The sequence below is a fragment of the Stegastes partitus genome, unplaced genomic scaffold (assembly GCF_000690725.1).
Source record: "Stegastes partitus isolate 25-593 unplaced genomic scaffold, Stegastes_partitus-1.0.2 Scaffold1079, whole genome shotgun sequence".
In the NCBI taxonomy this organism is placed as follows: Eukaryota; Metazoa; Chordata; class Actinopteri; family Pomacentridae; genus Stegastes; species Stegastes partitus.
In genome coordinates, this window is record NW_007578810.1 from 237,800 (window position 1) to 257,377 (window position 19,578).

The 19,578-nt window shown below is 41.1% G+C and overlaps 1 protein-coding gene across 1 annotated transcript; it reads left to right on the forward strand.

Annotated features, from left to right (window-relative positions):
* Window positions 1–2,037: 2,037 nt before the first annotated feature.
* Window positions 2,038–16,011, forward strand: mcm2 (minichromosome maintenance complex component 2). Its single transcript, XM_008295835.1, has 19 exons — window positions 2,038–2,210; window positions 2,286–2,458; window positions 4,931–5,061; window positions 5,143–5,281; window positions 5,358–5,455; window positions 6,522–6,643; window positions 6,721–6,928; window positions 7,385–7,519; window positions 7,906–8,097; window positions 8,790–8,883; window positions 8,979–9,057; window positions 9,978–10,149; window positions 10,234–10,360; window positions 11,359–11,471; window positions 12,231–12,395; window positions 12,857–12,931; window positions 13,052–13,234; window positions 13,873–14,028; window positions 15,425–16,011. The coding sequence occupies exons 1-19, from the start codon at window positions 2,038–2,040 to the stop codon at window positions 15,533–15,535; spliced, it is 2,646 nt and encodes an 881-aa protein (XP_008294057.1). The 3' UTR covers window positions 15,536–16,011.
* Window positions 16,012–19,578: the final 3,567 nt, after the last annotated feature.

Genomic DNA, 19,578 nt, shown 5'->3' on the forward strand with positions numbered 1-19,578 from the left:
AGCAGACTGACGCGGACTTGAACGCGGCACCAAATTTTCCCGGGAAAAGCCTCACACGTCACAGACTCCGCCCCCGCCCGGCGCTCAGACCGGAGGTGCGTTTGTTTCCCTCCTCAGCCTGAACCGTCTCAAACCACCACAGTCGGAACCTCTGCAGCCGCCCCGAGTCCGGTGAACGAACCGAACGCACCCCGCAGCGAGAGACCCCGCCTCGGCGGAACGGACCAGCCAATCACAGGGCGGGACGTCACCCGCCTGTTGGAATATTCATGACTTTTCGCGGGCTTTCACTGTCACGTGGTGGTTTCGCGCGAAAAGCGACTCCGGAGCCGGAAAGAGAAGAAGCAGCAGTTTGATCCGAAGGAGCAACAAGAGACACAAGACCAGCGATGGCGGTGAGTTCAGGCGATAAGAACCGAACCGAACCGGGTTGAAATGACCCGCAGACGGAGCAGGAGGTTAATTAAAGCCGGTTTTGATTCTGTAGCGGCGGGTTTTTACCGCAAACTGAGTTTTAGCTTCACAACAAAGACTCGAGGCTCCTCGTTCAGGGTTCAGCTGCACAGTTATTCTGATTTAAAGCTGGAATATTCACCGACTTTAGCAGGTTTTGTCTCTAATAGTCTGATTTTAGGCTGCGGGATGAATTCTGGGTTTAGTTCAGGGTTTTGTTTCCTGCTGAGTGAAGCTGAGCCGCCATGTGGCCTCCAGCAGATCCTCCAGCAGATCCTCTGTGGCTCTGATGGAGAGAAAACCGTCTGTGTGTTCAGCTGGCTTCATCAGTGAGCATTAAACTCACTTTTTGATGCGTTTCTCACATAAATAATGTGCTTTAACTGTTTTATTATCATTTATCTGATCCATCTGATGCGTTTAATGTCGACTTCTGGTCCACAAAACAAAGACATTCAGGTTTTCTCTCATTAAAATGCAAAAAAATGAACATTTGTTTGCATTTTAAGAAGCTGGAATGAGAGAATTTGGACTTTATTTCCTCTAAAAATCCCCAACGTGTCAGTCCTGTTTTGTTTGGAGCTGCAGACAGTGAGTCAGTTGATGCTGAGGAGGTGCGTTCAGGGCCGTCACTGCTGCTTCATGAAGGATAAATACATCTAAAGGTCTGTTAGGATGTTTAACAGGTTTTTAAAGAAGAAGAAAAAAGGTTTAAATTGTCTGATTCCACCTGAAATGTGAATATTTTCTGTATTTGTGCATAAAAACAACGACAAACTTCAGCAAAAAACACAAAATATGTTGTTGTTTTTTTTGTCCTGATTTGCTGCCAAGTCAGTTTTACAGAGTTAATGTTCAGGATTAACTAAAAACAAACTAAAATTTAAACCTAAAACATTAATAATAACGATAATAAAACATTTTAAAATGGCAGCTCTGCTTTCATGACAAAACAGGAGTAAAGCTTTGGTCATTTTAAGAAAAGAAAAAGTGAATATTTTCAGATTTTCTTTCTCTTTGACATTTAACTGAGCATTATTGGGGTTTTTTGCAGTCTTTTTAATATATAAAGATGTTTATTCAACCTCAATCCTTCGATCTTATCTAAGTTTGATGTTTTGATTTAATTGTCTCAAGAAATAATCGTTTAAATTTCCTCTCCCAGCTTCTAAAATGTGAACTTTTTCTGTAAATAAAACAACAACACACTGATGATGACTTTTCAGTTTATTCTGCTGCTAAAAACACAGATTAGAAAACCTGTTGGTATTCATTACAGAGGATATTTAATCATTAAATTTGGACAAAAACTAACGAAGCTTCAGCAACGTCACAAAAGTTAGTCGATTATTAAAAGAATAAAATGATTTTTTAGACCTGATTGATTATTTTCTGCAGCTCTGAGGGAGTTTTGGGTCATTTTGTAAAACTATAAACGTCTATATCTTTATATTAATAATTCAGTTTGGTTCTGATTCGCTGCTCATCAGTTCTACAGATAGAACCAAACTTTGAGCTTCTTACAAACACTCTAACCCGGACTTCCCCTCATGTCCCCGTCAGGATTCCTCCGAGTCGTTCCACATGGCCACCAGCCCCAGCCGACCCTCCCGCCGCGGAGACCTGGCCTCCAGCCCCGGCCGAGACCTGCCCCCCTTCGAGGACGAGTCCGAGGGCCTGCTGGGCGACGGCCCGCTGCCCGGCGAGGAGGAGGAGGACGGGGACGGGGAGGAGCTGATCGGAGACGGGATGGAGAGGTGAGCCCGAGTGACCCGAACCCGCTCAGGCTGTGTGCGCCTCAGAGCCGCCTAACGCCGTCTCTCTCCGCTCAGGGACTACCGGGCCATCCCGGCTCTGGACCAGTACGAGGCCGAGGGTCTGGACCTGGACGACGAGGACCTGTCGGAGCTGTCGCCCGGAGCTCGGGCCGCCGCCGAGGAGGCGATGAGGAGGAGGGACCGGGAGCAGGGGGTCAGCGGGAGGCTGAGGAGGGGGCTGCTCTACGGTAAGGACACAAGCTGGAGGAACTAAACGTGGATCTGGTTTCTGTTTTCTATAAGGTTTTAGTCGAGATGTTTGAGTCTGGGCAGGAGGCAGGAACTTGTTTATACCTGATGCGCTTTTATTTTGTTAAAGGAAGCTGTTGTTTAGGGCAGAACAGGAAGAATTTATGATCCCTACAGGAGGAACTCTGCAGAAAGACTGAATATGAATAAATAAGACGTTAGACGAACACACCAAAGTAGAAAATGCACATTAAAGCGTCAGGTGCTACCAATAAGTTAAACAGTAAATGAGGAAACTAAAGTTCTTCCTCTTAAACCTTTAATTTCAGTCGAACAGGGATGCAAAATGGTGCCAAAAAAAAGCCTTGTGCAGCATTAAAGTCTTAAATTGGCATCAAAACTGACTCTTAACTCTCTAAATTCATCTTTAATGGTGCTGGAGATGCAGCAAATGAGGTTTATCTGTTTTATTTGTGCATTTTAAAATGTTTTGAAGTCATAAATCTGCAGCTAGAGATGCAGGATGTTGCTCTTATTGGTGTTTTTAATGAGAACTTTAATCTGAGAAAAAAAATCTGAAAACTTTTAGAGATTATTCACCAAATATTGTCAATAAAACTCCTTTTATCTGCTTTTTATTTCACTTATGCTTCTTTTAACTTTGTGTACAGATCTAATTCTCTGCTCAGGTGGAGTTAAAAGCTGCTTTAAGGTTAATAAGAGAATCTAAAGAGAGCGATTCTTCTAAAAAAAAAAAACAATAAAAAATTAGAGAAAAACGTCTTAAACGATCAGAGGTAGAGATCTTTATATCAGATTTATAAACTCGCTGCTGCTTCAGTAAAAAAGCACAACTTTTATTCACATTTTGTCGATTTAACGTCTTTAAAAATCTCCTAAAAAGTCTGAAATTTAACATCTAAACTGCAGCTATTATAAGATGTTCCAGAGCAGTTAAAGCTAAAATGATTCGACACAAAAGAAAAATTAATTTGCTTTAAAAAAGTCTCACCTTTAACCACATATTATGAAGAAGCTGCACAGTTTAATCCACTTTTCTCTGCGTTTATTCTCATGTTGTGTCGTTTTAGTTTGTTTTTTTTTGAGCAACATCTGGCTCCAGATGTGGCTTCTGGGATCAGTAAAGTTTTACCTTCGATCCAAACCGTCGGACGCTGAAGCGAACAGACGCTCGCCGCTGTTCGAGCAGCAGGAAGTTAATTTTCGCAGCGACGCGCCGTCAGACGCTCGCAGGTTCATTAAGCTGCTGCTTCTTAGTTAAGACGCGACGAACGAGTTGTCGCCTCGTAAACGCCAACGTCTCTGAGCTTCACATTAGACATCAGAATGAAATAAGCTGCAAAATTCGCCAGAGAATATATTTAATTTTTTGACATTTTTCTTCACTGTGGCTCATTTTTCACTTCAATATAAAATCCTGCAGCTCAGTGGAAACAGAACAACCAGGACGAGAACCAGAGAGACTTTAAAAATGTCTTCTGTGCAGAATGACACAGTAAAATAAAACAAACAAACAAACAAAAAAGACAATTAATTAAAAAAGCACCAAAAGTTGAAAATATTTTTATGCATTTATTTTATAGAAATTGTAAAAAAAAAAAAAAAAGATTCCAAGTGTCCATGGGTGTTACCAGCACAAAATATAACTGTATATATGATAAATATTTTACTGCTTAAATGTCTAATTTATTTCTATTCCTGCCTCCTGTCTGTATAAGCAGCCTGCAGTTCAGCTGAAAAGTCACTGAATTATTTTAAACTTTCTGTTCGTTCCAAATGAGTCACTCATAGCTTCACGGCTGCATCAAGTAGAGCAGAATTATTTGTTTTTTGTAGAATCTGGTTAAAGCAAATGTTTTTTTTTTGGTGAATTTTTTTAAAGAGAAAAGAATTAAATTAATTTTAATAGAATGTTGCTGTTAAAGCTTTGGTTTGGTGACATTTCTGAACAGAAAGTCACAGAATTATTTTTAATTTACCGTTCGTCGCAGGTGAGTCACTCGTGGCTTCACGGCTGCATCGAGGAGAGCAGAATTATTTGTTTTTGGCAGAATCTGGTTGAAGCAAATGGGGTTTTTTTTGGCAAATTTTTTAAAGACAAAAGTAGACATAAATGGATTTTAATGGAACGTTGCTGTTTAAGCTTTGGTTTGGTGATGTTTCTGAACAGAATGTTATAGATGTGAAGCCTTAAAAGTGAAAATCTGACAACTTGTTTTTATTTTTATAGTTTCTGGCTCTGACAAATGGTTTAATTTTTAAGTTTTTTTAAATAGACGACATGCCTTTCAAACCTAAGGACCTGTTTTTGTTGTTTCGGGGTTAATAAACGTCTGAAACTCCACCGATTTTTCTGCTAACTGTGTTTTTAAAGTCACTCTGTCAAAATGTGAACAAACATGGGCTAAAAAACAGTAACTGGGTGAATAACTGGTTTTGCTGGTTTCCAGACAGCGAAGACGAGGACGATGAGCGTCCGGCCGCCCGGCGGCGTCGACTGGCCGAGCGGGCGGCGGAGGGCGTCGCCGACGGAGACGAGGAGGAGATGATCGAGAGCATCGAGAACCTGGAGGACATGAAGGTTGGTTGGTTGATGAAGAGGCTCTGCTGCCCCGTGGTGGACCTGGTCTCTCTCTCTAACTTCTGACCCGTCCGTCTGCAGGGCCACACCGTCAGGGAGTGGGTGTCCATGGCGGCGCCTCGCCTCGAGATCTACAACCGCTTCAAGAACTTCCTGAGAACCCACGTGGACGAGAACGGCCACAACGTGTTCAAGGAGAAGATCAGCGACATGTGCAAAGGTAGACGAGCTTCTGATCGACTGTTTGAACCCGTAGAGGCGAAGAACTCGTTAACTGACTGAGTGTCTGTTTGCAGAGAACAAGGAGAGTCTGGTGGTGAACTACGAAGACCTCGCCGCCAGAGAACACGTTCTGGCTTATTTCCTCCCAGAAGCTCCGACCGAGATGTTAAAGGTGAGTCTGCTTTGACTTCTTAAGCCATCCTGTTAGATTTTAAATTTTATTTTTATTACTAAAAGCCTTAAAGTTTGAGATTCTGTGTCAACCTGTAAGAAATCAACTCCAGAAACCTGTCGGCAGGTTTGAGCGACTGATGTTTTGTTTAAAAATCACCAAAATTACACCATTTATCAGATTTAGAAACTGTAAAAACAGAAATAATTGTAACATTTTTAACTTTCTAACTTTTTTTGAACAATATTTCTGTCACTTTGTGCTTCACTGGGAAAATTATCCAAATCTGAGCATTAAATTGTGACATTTAGTTAAATTCACATTCATTCTACATGTCTCATTTAAAAAAATTGCTAAAAATAAAGCGTTCGCACGAACTATAATCTGTAAAAATATAAAAATTCTGCATTCCTCGGTGCACCCATGAAGCCACAACTGATGGAGCTGTGAGCAACGGTCACGTGGCAAAAATTCAGCAACTTTTTGGAACTGAACTGCAGGAAATGTTAACATAGAGCAGATAGGTATGGAGGAGTGAGAGCGCCACATAAAAAAAATAAATCATAAAAAATAAAGAATAAATAAAATAAAACATAAAGGCTACTAAAAGTAGAAATATAAAGATAAATAAAATAATAAGAATTTATTTGTTTATTTATTTTTTTAATTTGTAATTGTTTTTTTGTTTGTTTTTTTTTTTAATTTTGTAATTTGGCACTCTCACTACTCCATAGTATGGAGATGTATAAAAACTAGTTATAGTTAGTTATTGTAGCTAATTACTGGTATCACCTGTGGAGAATACGTAGGATTTTGCTGTGAAAATGAGACGGAAACACATTTTATTTCTCGTTCCTTCATTTATTTTTATTTTTTAAATGCTCTGATTATTTTTATTTTTATTATGTTTTATTTTTATTGAGTGGAGCAAAGACAGGCAAATAAAAAAGCCCAGAAGCTGCTGGTAGTCCAGACGGTTTTATTGTTAATTTATTGTGTTAAATTTGAACGTGACTTCTGCAGAACCAGACCAGGACCTGTTCTAACGTCTCTGCTTCCTGTTCAGGTCTTTGACGAAGCAGCTAAAGAAGTGGTTCTGGCCATGTACCCCAAATACGACCGCATCGCCCACGAGATCCACGTCCGCATCTGCAACCTGCCGCTGGTCGAGGAGATCCGCTCGCTCAGGTACGACGCCACGTTCACGTCCCCGAGGTGGACTTTAGAACCAGGAACCTCCAACAGCTTCTCCTTGTGCTCTGCAGGCAGCTACACCTGAACCAGCTGATCCGGACCAGCGGCGTGGTGAGCAGCTGCACCGGCGTCCTGCCGCAGCTCGGCATGGTCAAGTACAACTGCAACAAGTGCAGCTTCGTGCTCGGGCCCTTCTTCCAGTCCCAGAACCAGGAGGTGAAGCCGGGCTCGTGTCCCGAGTGCCAGTCGCTGGGGCCCTTCGAGATCAACATGGAGGAGGTGAGGCGGGTTTAGGGAACCGCTGAGGAGGGTTTAGGGAACCAGTGAGGAGGGTTTGGGGAACCAGTGAGGCGGGTTGGTGATTTTTTTTTTTTCTAACCTAGACGTGTAGAATAAAGGGTTTTTTTTTTTCTAACCTAGACGTGTAGAATAAAGGGATTTTCGATGAAATGTCACAATTGTAAGCTGAAGTTTGATTATTTTACCCGATTGAACCGTAAGTCACAGATGATCAGAGTTAAGACTGTTTGAAAGATTAAATTATGAGAAATAAATCTGTTTTTGTAGTTTGTGGCTCTGATGAAAGGTGGAATTTAGGCGATTTTTTTTTTTGTTTTTAGAAAGAATTTATTTTTAAGACAACATGCTTCATTTGGTTTTAAACACCTCTGCTTGTCTGACTACGGAGCGTCTGAGTGCTTCTCTGTGAGTTTAACCGGGGTTGTCGTCCTGCAGACGGTGTACCAGAACTACCAGAGGATCACCCTCCAGGAGAGTCCCGGCAAAGTGGCCGCCGGTCGCCTCCCGCGCTCCAAAGACGCCATCCTGCTGGCCGACCTGGTGGACAGCTGCAAGCCCGGCGACGAGATCGTGAGTCCATGTTCTGAACAGTAGAAGTGTTTCGCCAAGTAGCTCCACTTCCATTTAGTTTTCTTTAAGCAAAACAATTATTTATATTCAAGAAAACACATTTAAATATATTTACATTTACATTTTCGATGCAGGCTGTGTGTTCTAAAGCGTTCCTTTAAGATTAAGATGCTTCTAAATGATGTTTTGGCTCCATTATTCAATTTAAAGGTAAAAGTTCAGACAGTGTAGAAGCTCTAATCAATAAATCTTCTAAATCAGACGTGTGGTTTATGACCGGATAGTAAAGAGGAGCTGATCTTCTGTGTTCCTGCAGCGTCACCAGATGTTTAATTTGTCGCTGAATCCTAATTTTAATTTTATTCCTTTTATTTTCTGTGCGTCAGGAGCTGACGGGCATCTACCACAACAACTACGACGGTTCCCTGAACGTGGCCAACGGCTTCCCCGTGTTCGCCACCGTCATCCTGGCCAATCACGTCACGCGGCGGGACGAGGGCGTGGCCGTGGCCGAGCTGACGGACGAGGACGTGAAGGCCATCGTGGCGCTGTCCAAGGACGAGCGCATCGGAGAGCGGGTGAGGAGTTGACGCGGTGCATTCAGGTTCACCTCAAGGGTTCAAACAGGAGGGAGGTCTAGACTGCAGGTGGTTTAGTTGTTGTAAATACAGAGAAAATCTTCATCAGATCGTGTCTTCTGAAGATCAAAAGTCCCCAAAAATATGAGAATAAGAAGTCAGTCGGACAATATTTAGTGTTTCTTTTTTCTTTTTTCCCCCGTTTTTAAACAAAAGATTCAGTGAATTAAATGTCTTTATATCCAATTTTAGTTTTAGGAAAATTTAAATGACTGTTGTATAAACTAAATATAGCAAATTAAAATGCTTTAAAAAAAATTTTTTTTTAAATAAATCAAAAATAAAATACATTCTTTAAAGGTAAAATGGATTTAATAAAATTATTAAAAAAGGAAAATTCAAATGAGATTTGTATTAAATTTAAAAAAAAAAAAAACATTAAAATACATTAAAAACAATTAAGCAAATCAAAAACTACATTCTGTTAAGTTGAAATGAATTATATTAACTTTTTCTTTTTTCAAAAAATTTGAAATAACTGAAGTTGCGCATTTAGAAAAATTTGGTTTCAAGAGAATTCAAATGAAATTTGTATTAAATAAATAAAAATAAATGAGATAAGATGGTTATTGGTCCAGACGTCCACCAGAGGGCGCTGTCCGACTCTCTGACCGGTTTTCTGTCCCGTGCAGATCTTCGCCAGCATGGCTCCGTCCATCTACGGCCACGAGGACATCAAGCGAGCGCTGGCCCTGTCGCTGTTCGGAGGAGAACCCAAGAACCCCGGTACTGACTCTGGTTCTGAAGGATTGACGCTCCTCCTCCTCCTCCTCCTCCTCGCTCTGTGGTTATAACAAACTCCTCCATTCTCTCTCCTCCAGGTGGGAAACATAAGGTCCGCGGGGACATCAACGTGCTGCTGTGTGGAGACCCGGGGACGGCCAAGTCCCAGTTCCTCAAGTACGTGTCGAGTCCAGAACGTGATCCACTCCTAGCAGCAGCAGGTCGACTCTGATCCGGACACATTATATACTGATCATTCCTTTGCAAAAATCAAACAAACAGTGGAACCGACACGTGTCACCAACAGCAGAAACTAAAACGTCGGCTCCACATAATTTAAATATTTAATTATTTACATTTTTAATTAGTTTATCGACTCGTCTCCTCTCTGCTCTGAGCAAACACGTCCTGCAGTTCAGCCCAAAGTCAGTGAATTTTTGCCATGTCACCGTTGGTCCCAGCTGAGTCACTGAAGGCTTCATGGATGCATCAAAGAGAGCAAAATTTTTTTATTTTTTTGCAGAGTCTAGTTACAGCAAAGGGTTAATTTTTGCAGATTTTTTTTGTATTTTTAAACAAAACATGCCTTTTACACTTCGAAGTGGGTTTTAGGGTTTAAAGGCTTCATCAAATCAGATTTATTTATATTTTTGCTCAATAAAAGGCTAAAAACTTACATTTATTTATATATAGAATAGAAAAGAAGAGTTTTATTGTCCATTTCTGTGTACAAACAGGACACACAGAGGAACTGAGAGACGTTTTTATCAAGTATTAGTGCCATGCGTTTAAAAAAAAAGCATCAAAAATACAGTTTAATGAAATGGAATGTGGGCAAATATTTACTTTTATGTTCATTATACAGTTAAAAACAAGCTGCGCTGTGCATGAGAGTATAAGTATTGTATATAAATAATATTATGGGATGGCATCTTGTAGGATTAATGTCTAAAATAAGCATCAGAGCAGCTAAAAGTCGCAGATCTTTGGGTTAGTTTGTGATAATATGAGTGGAGAAGGAGGATTTGGTCGACCTGAGAGGCTCTAATGGTGAAGAAATGCAGAACAAACGAGGCTCATGAACGTTTCCTCTGCAGGTACGTGGAGAAGGTGGCGAGTCGCGCCGTCTTCACCACCGGCCAGGGCGCCTCGGCCGTCGGTCTGACCGCCTACGTCCAGAGACACCCGGTGAGCCGCGAGTGGACGCTGGAGGCCGGAGCGCTGGTGCTGGCCGACCGCGGGGTCTGCCTGATCGACGAGTTCGATAAGGTCGGTTCACGCCTCCTCTAGCGGACGTCGGCTTCTTCATCTGACGCTTAAAAATCTAAACGCGGGTTTTTGTTTTCGCTGCAGATGAACGACGCCGACCGGACGAGCATCCACGAGGCCATGGAGCAGCAGAGCATCTCCATCTCCAAGGCCGGCATCGTCACCTCGCTGCAGGCCAGATGCACCGTCATCGCCGCCTCCAACCCCATCGGTGGGTTTAGGGCCCAGAAACAACTTCACATGACAAAGTTGTGGATCTATAACTGAACCAGCTGTAAAATTATCCTAAAAAAAGAGCCTGTAAGAATTAAAAAAAGAAGATTTTTTTATTTCCAAATTAGATAAAAACAGCTTTAACTGGTTAAAAATTCAGATGAGGCTTAAAAAAATAAGTAAAAGTAAGTTATCAACTCATCAAAATGAGTTTTAAATGATTTAAAGCGAGAAAATGTCGATTTAAAATATAAATACTGAACTGTTCATGCTGTAAATGTCGAGTTTCGCTGCTGCTTTTGAGCCACAACGGCACGAAAAATTTAAGTTTAAAGGAAAAAGAGGCTCAAATAAAATATAAAATGTTAAAATAATCCATTTATATTCAGAAATAAATATCTAAAACTGTCCAGATGTGCATATTTTATGACCGAATCGGATAAAACGGCTTCAACTGATGGAAAATAAAGACGGAATTAAGCATTAATGATAAATAAATGCATAACTAAAGAGTAAAAGAGAAGAAAAATGAGCAAATTTAATTTAATTTAAAAGAAAAAAGCCCAGAAATGTTAGACTCATGAATTAATGAAGCTAAAACCGTCCAGATGTTGTTGTTTTTTAAATCCAAAACAAAAAAAAACGACTTTAACTGATGACAAATACGACAAAACAAAAATGAACTCAGACTGAGCTGGATTACATGATGTCTGGACCAACAGAACCAGTGATTAATACGATTAAACTGTCATAAAAAAAAAAGAAAGAAGAAGAAAAGCCGCCGGGGGGTAAAAACCGTAACCGGAGCAAAGTTTGGCAGCTTTACTGTCGGGTTCTGGAGGATTCATCCTCCGTTAGCAGCCAGTAAAGTTGTTTTTGAACAGTTTTTGCTCCTTTTAGTTCAGTTTCTAAAGATCCTGGATCGAGTAAAGACGCCTCCAGCTGCTCTGAAATCAACAGGAAGTGACTTTTCTTCTGCTCTCCGTCCTCCTGCAGGCGGCCGCTACGATCCGTCACTGACCTTCGCCGAGAACGTGGATCTGACGGAACCCATCGTGTCGCGTTTCGACGTGCTGTGCGTCGTCCGGGACACCGTCGACCCGGTTCAGGTAAACCCACAAACACCTTCCTGCAGCCTGAACGCACCGGAGACGGCAGGTTTAGTTCAAATAACAGCAACTAATGAGGATTAAATCGTCTTTTTCTGCCTCCGTTGGTGTTAATTTAGTGGTTTTATCACCTTTAATGCTGCTTTTTGGCTCCAAATCTGACTAATCTGGTTCTAAATTTGGCTTAAAAACCAAACGGTGGTGACGTTTGACTTCTAAATTTGTGCATTTACTGTAAAATGTGATGCAAACAGTCGAGTGTTAGTCATAAACGCCTTGAAATGAGCTGTTCATGCATTAAAGCTGAGGTTATCAGGCTGTTTTTGGCATTATTAGACAACAAAAATGAGGTTTTCAGTCATATTTGTTTAATAAATCACATTTAAAGCAGCTGCACATCTATAAAAAGCACCTCATACGACGTAAACGCTGTAAATAAAAGAGAAATCTGAATAAAATCACAATAAAATAACTAAAAATAGGTGTTCTGGTTGGATTCTGGTTTGTTTTTGCTGCTCAAATTCACATTTTAATGATAAAGAAGTGACTGAATGAAGCCTGTTTGAGATCATTTCAGAGCAGAAGCAAGAAGAAAACAGGAAGTTCTACCAGAAACTTTGTGCAGAACAAACATTTTAATTTGTGTTTAAACACCGTAGAACCACAGAACTCTCAAAGCAGCACACAGACCCAGAGTCAGATTGGGTTTGGACTCCGGTACCAGACTGCTGCAGCTCTGTTTTCTTTTTTCGTGAGCAGGACGAGATGCTGGCCCGCTTCGTGGTCGGCTCCCACATCAAGCATCACCCCGGCAACAAGGAAGGGGGTGTGGCCTTGGAGGAGGTGGTTCTGCCCAACTCCACCGACGTGCCGCCGATTCCTCAGGAGCTGCTCAGGAAGTACATCATCTACGCCAAGGAGCGGGTACGGAGCGCGCTCAGTGTTCGGCGGGGCGGTGGGATCTGAAACCTGCCGCTTCAGACTCTAAACATTTAATAAATATGAGATCATTTCTACTTTAATCGACCAAAGTTAACTATAAGTCCAGACAAAAGCTTTTAAAATCACATTTTAGCCTCTTTTTTTAGTTTTTAAATCTTTTTTAGAGCATAAACTCTGAATATTTATAAAGAAAACTGAAATTTTAGCTTCATTTGTCAAATACTTTCCAAGATAAACATCGTTTGTTTTAAATTAAATTATCCTTCGACCTACTTTTAGCACTTTTTTTTCTCCACGCATTAAAATTTGAGAACGTTTGAATCTCAGGAACTACTCAAAATAAAAGCCTTAAATTTCCAGTTTTTCTCATCCGTCTTCCGTAAAATGAACGAACGCGTTTGAACTTGAAGTATTTTTTAGCCTAACTGTTTGTTCGTGTGCAGGTCCATCCCAAACTGAACCAGATGGACCAGGACAAGGTGGCTCGGATCTACAGCGACCTGCGCAAAGAGTCGATGGTGAGCCTTCAGTCGCACCTCAAACATGATCAGAAATCCTCAGAAAGCTCCATCAGACCTCATAATCACATAACAGCAGCATCAGGAATTTGGTGATTAACACCTCGATCGTCCTCTCAGGCCACCGGCAGCATCCCCATCACGGTGCGCCACATCGAGTCCATGATCCGGATGGCCGAGGCCCACGCCAAGATGCACCTGAGGGACTACGTGCTGGAGGACGACGTGAACATGGCCATCAGGGTGATGCTGGAGAGCTTCATCGACACGCAGAAGTTCAGCGTCATGAGGAGCATGAGGAAGGTCGGTGGCCCGACTCGGAGCTGAACCCCAACACGGGTCCACGTTTTCAGATCCGGTGTCAATAAATCACAGTCCAGTGACTTGTGTTTTTTGGAGCTGCTAGCGGCTAATTTAGCTTTTATCAGTTCGTCAAAATGCAAACTCATAAAAACAGAAACCGTCTGAAGGCGGGCTGTTGCTTTTCAAAGCTGGTTTAACAGGCAGGATGAGTTTACAAAATTCCAACATTTTTTTTTACAGCAAACTGTAAAAAAAATAAAAAAGAATTGTTGGCGTTTGAATTTCCAGACCGTCCTTGAACTACTCATCTGTCAGTTAAACTTAAAATCGTGTTTCATCCAAATCGCATTATTTTACGTGTCTTATTTAAAAATTTGCCAAAAATACAACTTTTACTCTAAACAAATTCTGTAAAAAACAAAAAATTCTGCACTTCTTGGCGCAACCATGAAGCCGTCAGTGAGTCCGCTGCGACCAACAGACTTGTGGCAAAAATTCAGAGACTTTTATTCTGACAGCAACATTCCTGGTGAAGCCTGTAAACAACAGAGTTCATCTGTTTGTTCAGAGTTTCATTCAGACAGATGAAACTCTGCCGTTTGTCTAAACCCGTCTCCTCCTCCTCCTCCTCCGTCCAGACATTCGCCCGCTACCTGGCCTTCCGCCGCGACAACAACGAGCTGCTGCTCTTCATCCTCAAGCAGCTGGTGGCCGAGCAGGTGGCCTACCAGAGGAACCGCTACGGAATCCAGAGCGACACCATCGAGATCCCCGAGAAGGACCTGCACGACAAGGTACGGGCCCAGTAGAGCCACTGAGGCTGCTGATAGGCTAGAAGCTGCAGACCACGTGGCCTCCAGTGGAGCCACGTTAGCTGGTAGCTGCAGGAGTAGCATCACAACGCTAACGCTCAGCTTAATAACCACATGTAGGAGGGTTTCTGGGACGTGATGCCCCAAAAGGAGGTAAAAACTTCAGGAGCTCTGCAGCTCTTAAAGCTTTAATGAAGCTCCTGAAAAGCCTCCAGAGGTGTTAAAAAGCTAAATGATCGAAATATTTGTCCAACTAACGAGACAGCGGGGACTGAAGGATGTTTTTGTTTCACTTCATCAGTTTGGGAGGATTTTTATTTTTTCTTTGTTTTAGCTGAGTTCAGTCAGAAGAAACGCTTCATACAGACGCTCCAGAATAATTCATCAAACAGCTGGAACAACAGCTAAAACATGAATGTAAATACAGGAAATATTTATCATTCTGTGAGTTGGGAGTTAAAAATGCGACTATTTCTTTCTCTTCTCAGTTTTTTTGCTCTAAAAAAAAGTCGAATTTTGCCAATTTTATACTATTTTATCATTTTTTAATTCTATATTTTGTTCTCACAGTTTGTTCTAATAAAATTTTGTAATTTGGGCAATTTTATATTTTAATATCTATTTTTAACGTTTTTTTGTGTTCTCACAATTTTTTGCCCTAAAAAATGCGTAATTTGACAATTTGGTATTTACATTTTTTTGTTAAATTCTTTTATTTCTGGGTTTTTTTTTTTTTAGTTCTCACTGTTTTTTGTTTGTTTTTTTTAAATAAAATTTAGCAATTGTTTTAATATTTTTTCAAATTCTTTTAATTCTATTTTTTGTGTCCTCATAGTTTTTTTTTTTGTTTTTTTTTTTTAATAATTTGGCAGTTTTATATTGTTTTTTAAATTCTATTTTTTTACATTTTTTTTCTGTTCTCAACGTTTCTTGCTGTAAAGAAATGTAATTTGTACCATTTTATTTTTTCTTTTTACATTTTTTTTCTCTTCTCAGTTTTTTGCTCAAAATAACTTTGGCAATTTTTAAGTGTTTTTTTAAATTCCATTTTGACCACTTTTCCTCCCTGTTGTTGGATTTTTGTGTTCAGAGGGTTCAATTCGTCTCCTTTTAAAATTGTTGTTTGCAAATTATCTAACAGCCAAACGAACACGAACCTCCTCCTGGTGTAAATCAGTTTATTTAAACTTGTAAACTATAAATCGGTCTGTCGCTCTACTGAGACCTGATTTGAGGCTCTGAGTCGAGTGTCGGTGCTCCACAGTTTGGTTTTTAGGTTTCGGTTGGTGCTAAAGTATAAAAACGACCTTTAAGACGTGCTCACCTTCTCCTCCTCTTCCTCCTCTTCCTCCTCTTCCTCCTCTTCCTCCTCCTCCAGGCGAGGCAGATCAACATCCACAACCTGTCGGCGTTCTACAACAGCGAGCTTTTCCGCTCCAACAAGTTCAACCACGACGGCAAGAAGAAGCTGATCCTGCAGCAGTTCTGAGAGCTTCCTCCTCCTCCTCCTCCTCCTCCTCCTCCTCGTCCTCCTCGTCGCCCTTCATCCCTAAACCAGTGAACTCTATTTCAGGAAGTGGGTCATTGGAGGAAAGTAAAAGCAGTGGGGTTGTTACCTTTGGGTCCAAAGAGCAGCTTTGACCCGATTCGAGGAAACTTAAAGTCGCAGCGTTTGTTGGAGGTTCTGTGAAAAGCTGCAGCTCTGGAGGTTCTCCTGCTTGTTCTGGAGGCGCCGTCGGGTCCGTCGTCGGGTCCGTCGTCGGGTCCGTCGTCGGGTCCGTGGCCTCCAGCTGAGGCTCGTTGTAAATAAATGTACATGATTTAATGGTTCTGAAGCTGTTCTGCTCGGTGCCGTAGAGGTTCTGGTAGCTCCATGGCAGATAATGAAAGTACTTAAGAGGTTGTAAAATGTCGTCGCTGTTCCCTTCATGTCTGACTGTTTTGATAATAAATGTATTTGTTAAACTTGTTGTCTCATTTTGTTCTGGTTCTAACGAGCCTCTAAAAGTCGATGAAGCAGCCGAACGTCTCCACGCAGGAGTTTCTTCACGTTCACGACACAGGAAGTCGTTCTGCTCACGTTTCTGACGCCTGGATGGACTCATGTCATAAAAATTTCTTTCCAAAGTGCTCTTCAAGTGTGACGTAGCTTCGTTTAAAAAGTTGTTCTGATGCGTTTGCTCGTCTCATTTTCCTGGAGAAATAAAAACAAACATGTTTTTGACACCAGAAGGCTCCAGTTTGTGTCTTAGACATATTTAAAGTTCACAATAAAACATGTTTCTGACGAAGAGAACTGAGCTCCGACTGAAGATCTTCAAGTTTTGCTCGTGAAAACTTAATGAACTTTAATTTAAACTGTCAATTATGAGAAACAGTTCATCATCTGGTACCAAAATAGTGATTTTTTATGTCTTCAAACTGATTTTTTCGTCAGATTCTTGACTAATGCGTCTGGATTCGTGTCAGTTTAGCAGATTAAATACTCAAACAAGCCAAATAAAAAAATGTAAATGGAAAATTATTTGTAGAATTAATTGTTAATAACTTCTGTGGATAATTAGGTGTGGTAATTCAACTTTCCCCCCCAATTTTAGCACAAGAAATAATCAAAGAAATTCCACTTTTTGTCCTTTTTTTCTTCTTTTTTAAGATATAATTAGTATTTCTTTTCTCTCTACTTCTAGTCGTGGTTGTTCTGTTTCCATAGAGGTGCAGGGCTTTATGTTGTTGTGAAAAATGAGCCACAGTGAAGAAAAACAAGATGGGAGCAAATAAAAAAAAAAAAAAAAAAAAATGCCCTGAAGCTGTTGCTTTCTTTTTTTGTCCTATACTACTTAAATACAACTTAATACATAAAGAAATTAATCAGTTTAAATGCTTTTATATTTAAAAATGTTTTTACTAAATTCACTTTGTAATGTTTTTATCGTTATACTTATCCAGGGTGCTCATGTAGGAACCTTCATCTTCTTATTGTCCTTCTCAGCTACATCATAAATAAAAACCTAAATGTGAGATGAGATGAGATGAGTTCTGTCTGCGTTAACGGTGGACGGTACCAACATGTAGAAATATCAGTGAAAGAAAGAAAGAAAGACAAATAAGTAAATAAACTGTTAATAGTCCTCTGATTCTTCTGCAGGTAGAAATTCAGACATCACACAGATTCCTTAGAATATGAAAAATAATCACACGAGATTATTCTGTATGTAGAAAAACATGGATGTGGCACCGATTCTTCTAAAAGTCCTGAACAAATGTTTTACACCATCTGTCTAAGCGCTGTCTGGTATATATATATATATATATATATATATATATATATATATATACAGACCATCCAGCATCATGAAGAGCTTTCATTCTCTCTCAGCGCTCCACGTTTTATGGTTTTGAACCAGAATGAAGAATTTCTAACTGAATTCACCTTTTCATCCCCACATCTGAGCCACTGGGCTCCTCTGAGACGAACATTCAGCCACTAAAACTGCTTTTTCTGTTCAGAAATGCAAATAAACAACTAGAATTTAACACCTTTATCCATAAATAATAACATGCTTTACTGTATTTTCAGGGGTTTTTTGTAAACGAGTAAATTTGAAACTTAATGGATAACAACAATAATTAGATTTTAGCATTAAAAATATAATTTGGGTTAAAGAGCGTCTACATTCTGGTGTATCAACCATCACAGAAACATAAATGATTTACTAATGCTGCTAGTTTAGGACATAAACCTGACGCTGGGTGCTGGTCTAACACATGTGTTCAGCTGTGTACAGGTGTGAATGATGTCCATGATGCTGCAGCACACTGACTGGGAGTCATTCTGGCTGTAAAGTCTGACAGCAGCCTGAAACAATGACCTGCAGTGACCTCTTTGTTTAAATAAAGCTTAAATGAATGAATAAATGACTGAATGAAGGTTTTTTTTTCCACATTATTTGGGTTATTCTGCGGCAAAAATATACATTATTTCATTTATTTATATAAATATATATATGTGTGTGTGTGTTCTGTGGTTTCTAAATGCTGCTGTTGTGGTATTTTTTTGCAGCCTCATTTTCCGAGCCGCCCCTGAAGGCAACAGTGACTCAGCGGCTGCGGCCTCTAGCGGCCGGAGGAGGAACAGCAGCAGCCGCCGCCACACGCTGCTCCTCTCCGGCGTCTTCGGTGCAGCAGATCGCATCTCTCTGCTGCACGCACAGCCTCCGTCCGTCCCTCCGTCCGTCCGGCTGTCTGTCTGTCTGTCTCCTCAGTCCATCCGTCCGCAGGCTGCCGGGAGTCCAACCCGCACACTGACGCTGTGAGGCGGCGGCCATGCGCGCTGCGTCCCGCTGACATCCGACATCCAGAGAGCCGCCGCCGCCGCCGCAGCTGGAACCCGCGATCGGAGCGCAGAGAGCGGAGGAGGGGGAGCTCTGCCGCAGACATGCCGGGCCTGCTGCACATCACACTGACTGGTGAGGCTCCGCGCATCCACACCGCAGCACATTTTCATGTTTACGCACAAACAAACAAACAAACAAACAAACCGCACAGCCTGCTGCAACATCTGAACCTCTGCAGACTTTATTTTATTTTTAAAACACATGCAGATAAAGTGAGTCCTGCTCGGTTTAAAGCCGCTGCAGCTCGTTTCATCCTGATGTGAGCGGAGCAGCAGGGAGGCGCCGCTCCAGCCGCTCAAAGCCCGCAAAGTGGACGCAGCCCGGCGGTGTGTAGGAGGCGCGCAGTGCACTTAAATCAGCAGCAGCAGCAGACACACACTGCAGTGTCTGACACACACACACACACACACACACCAGCTGCTGGGCACGAGGAAGCATCTTCATCATCATCATCATCATCATCAACAAGATTCAAGTTTAATCGCTATGAAGCAGTTTTGCATCAACAGTAACCCAGAATTTGACATGAATTGATCAATTCACTGTTTGTTTTCTTCTGTAAAATCATCTGTTGATGATATTTGCAGTCATCCAGTTGTTTAGGCAACAAGAAAACGTGTGAAAATGGCCCCACACGTGACCAGATTCCTGTTTTTTCTGCATCCAGAACGTGGAAATGTTTCATGTGCAGCGATTTAAAAATGAGAGAAAAGCAGCAGATCGTCACATTTCAGAAGCAGGAGTTCAGTGAATGATCAGGATCAGGGCTGCAGCTCGCTGTGTTGTTGGTGTGTCTGCTGGAGAAATGACCAAAACCATCAATATGAGTGTAAATAACACATGTTCTCCTGATTTATTAGAATATTTATAGTTTATTGAGCAAATAATCTGCACATTATATTAACAATTAACTGTTTAGACTCAAAAATGTGTGAAAATGAAAGTAAACGTGTTTAAATTTCTTGTTTTCTCAGTTCAAAACTCAAATATATTCATGATCATGATCAGGGCTGAAGCCGCCGATATTCTGATGATCAATCAATCTGCTGGTTAATCATTTGGCACATTAAATATATTCATATGTTATACACATAAAACATCAATATGAGTATAAATAAGATTTATTTTCTGATTTATT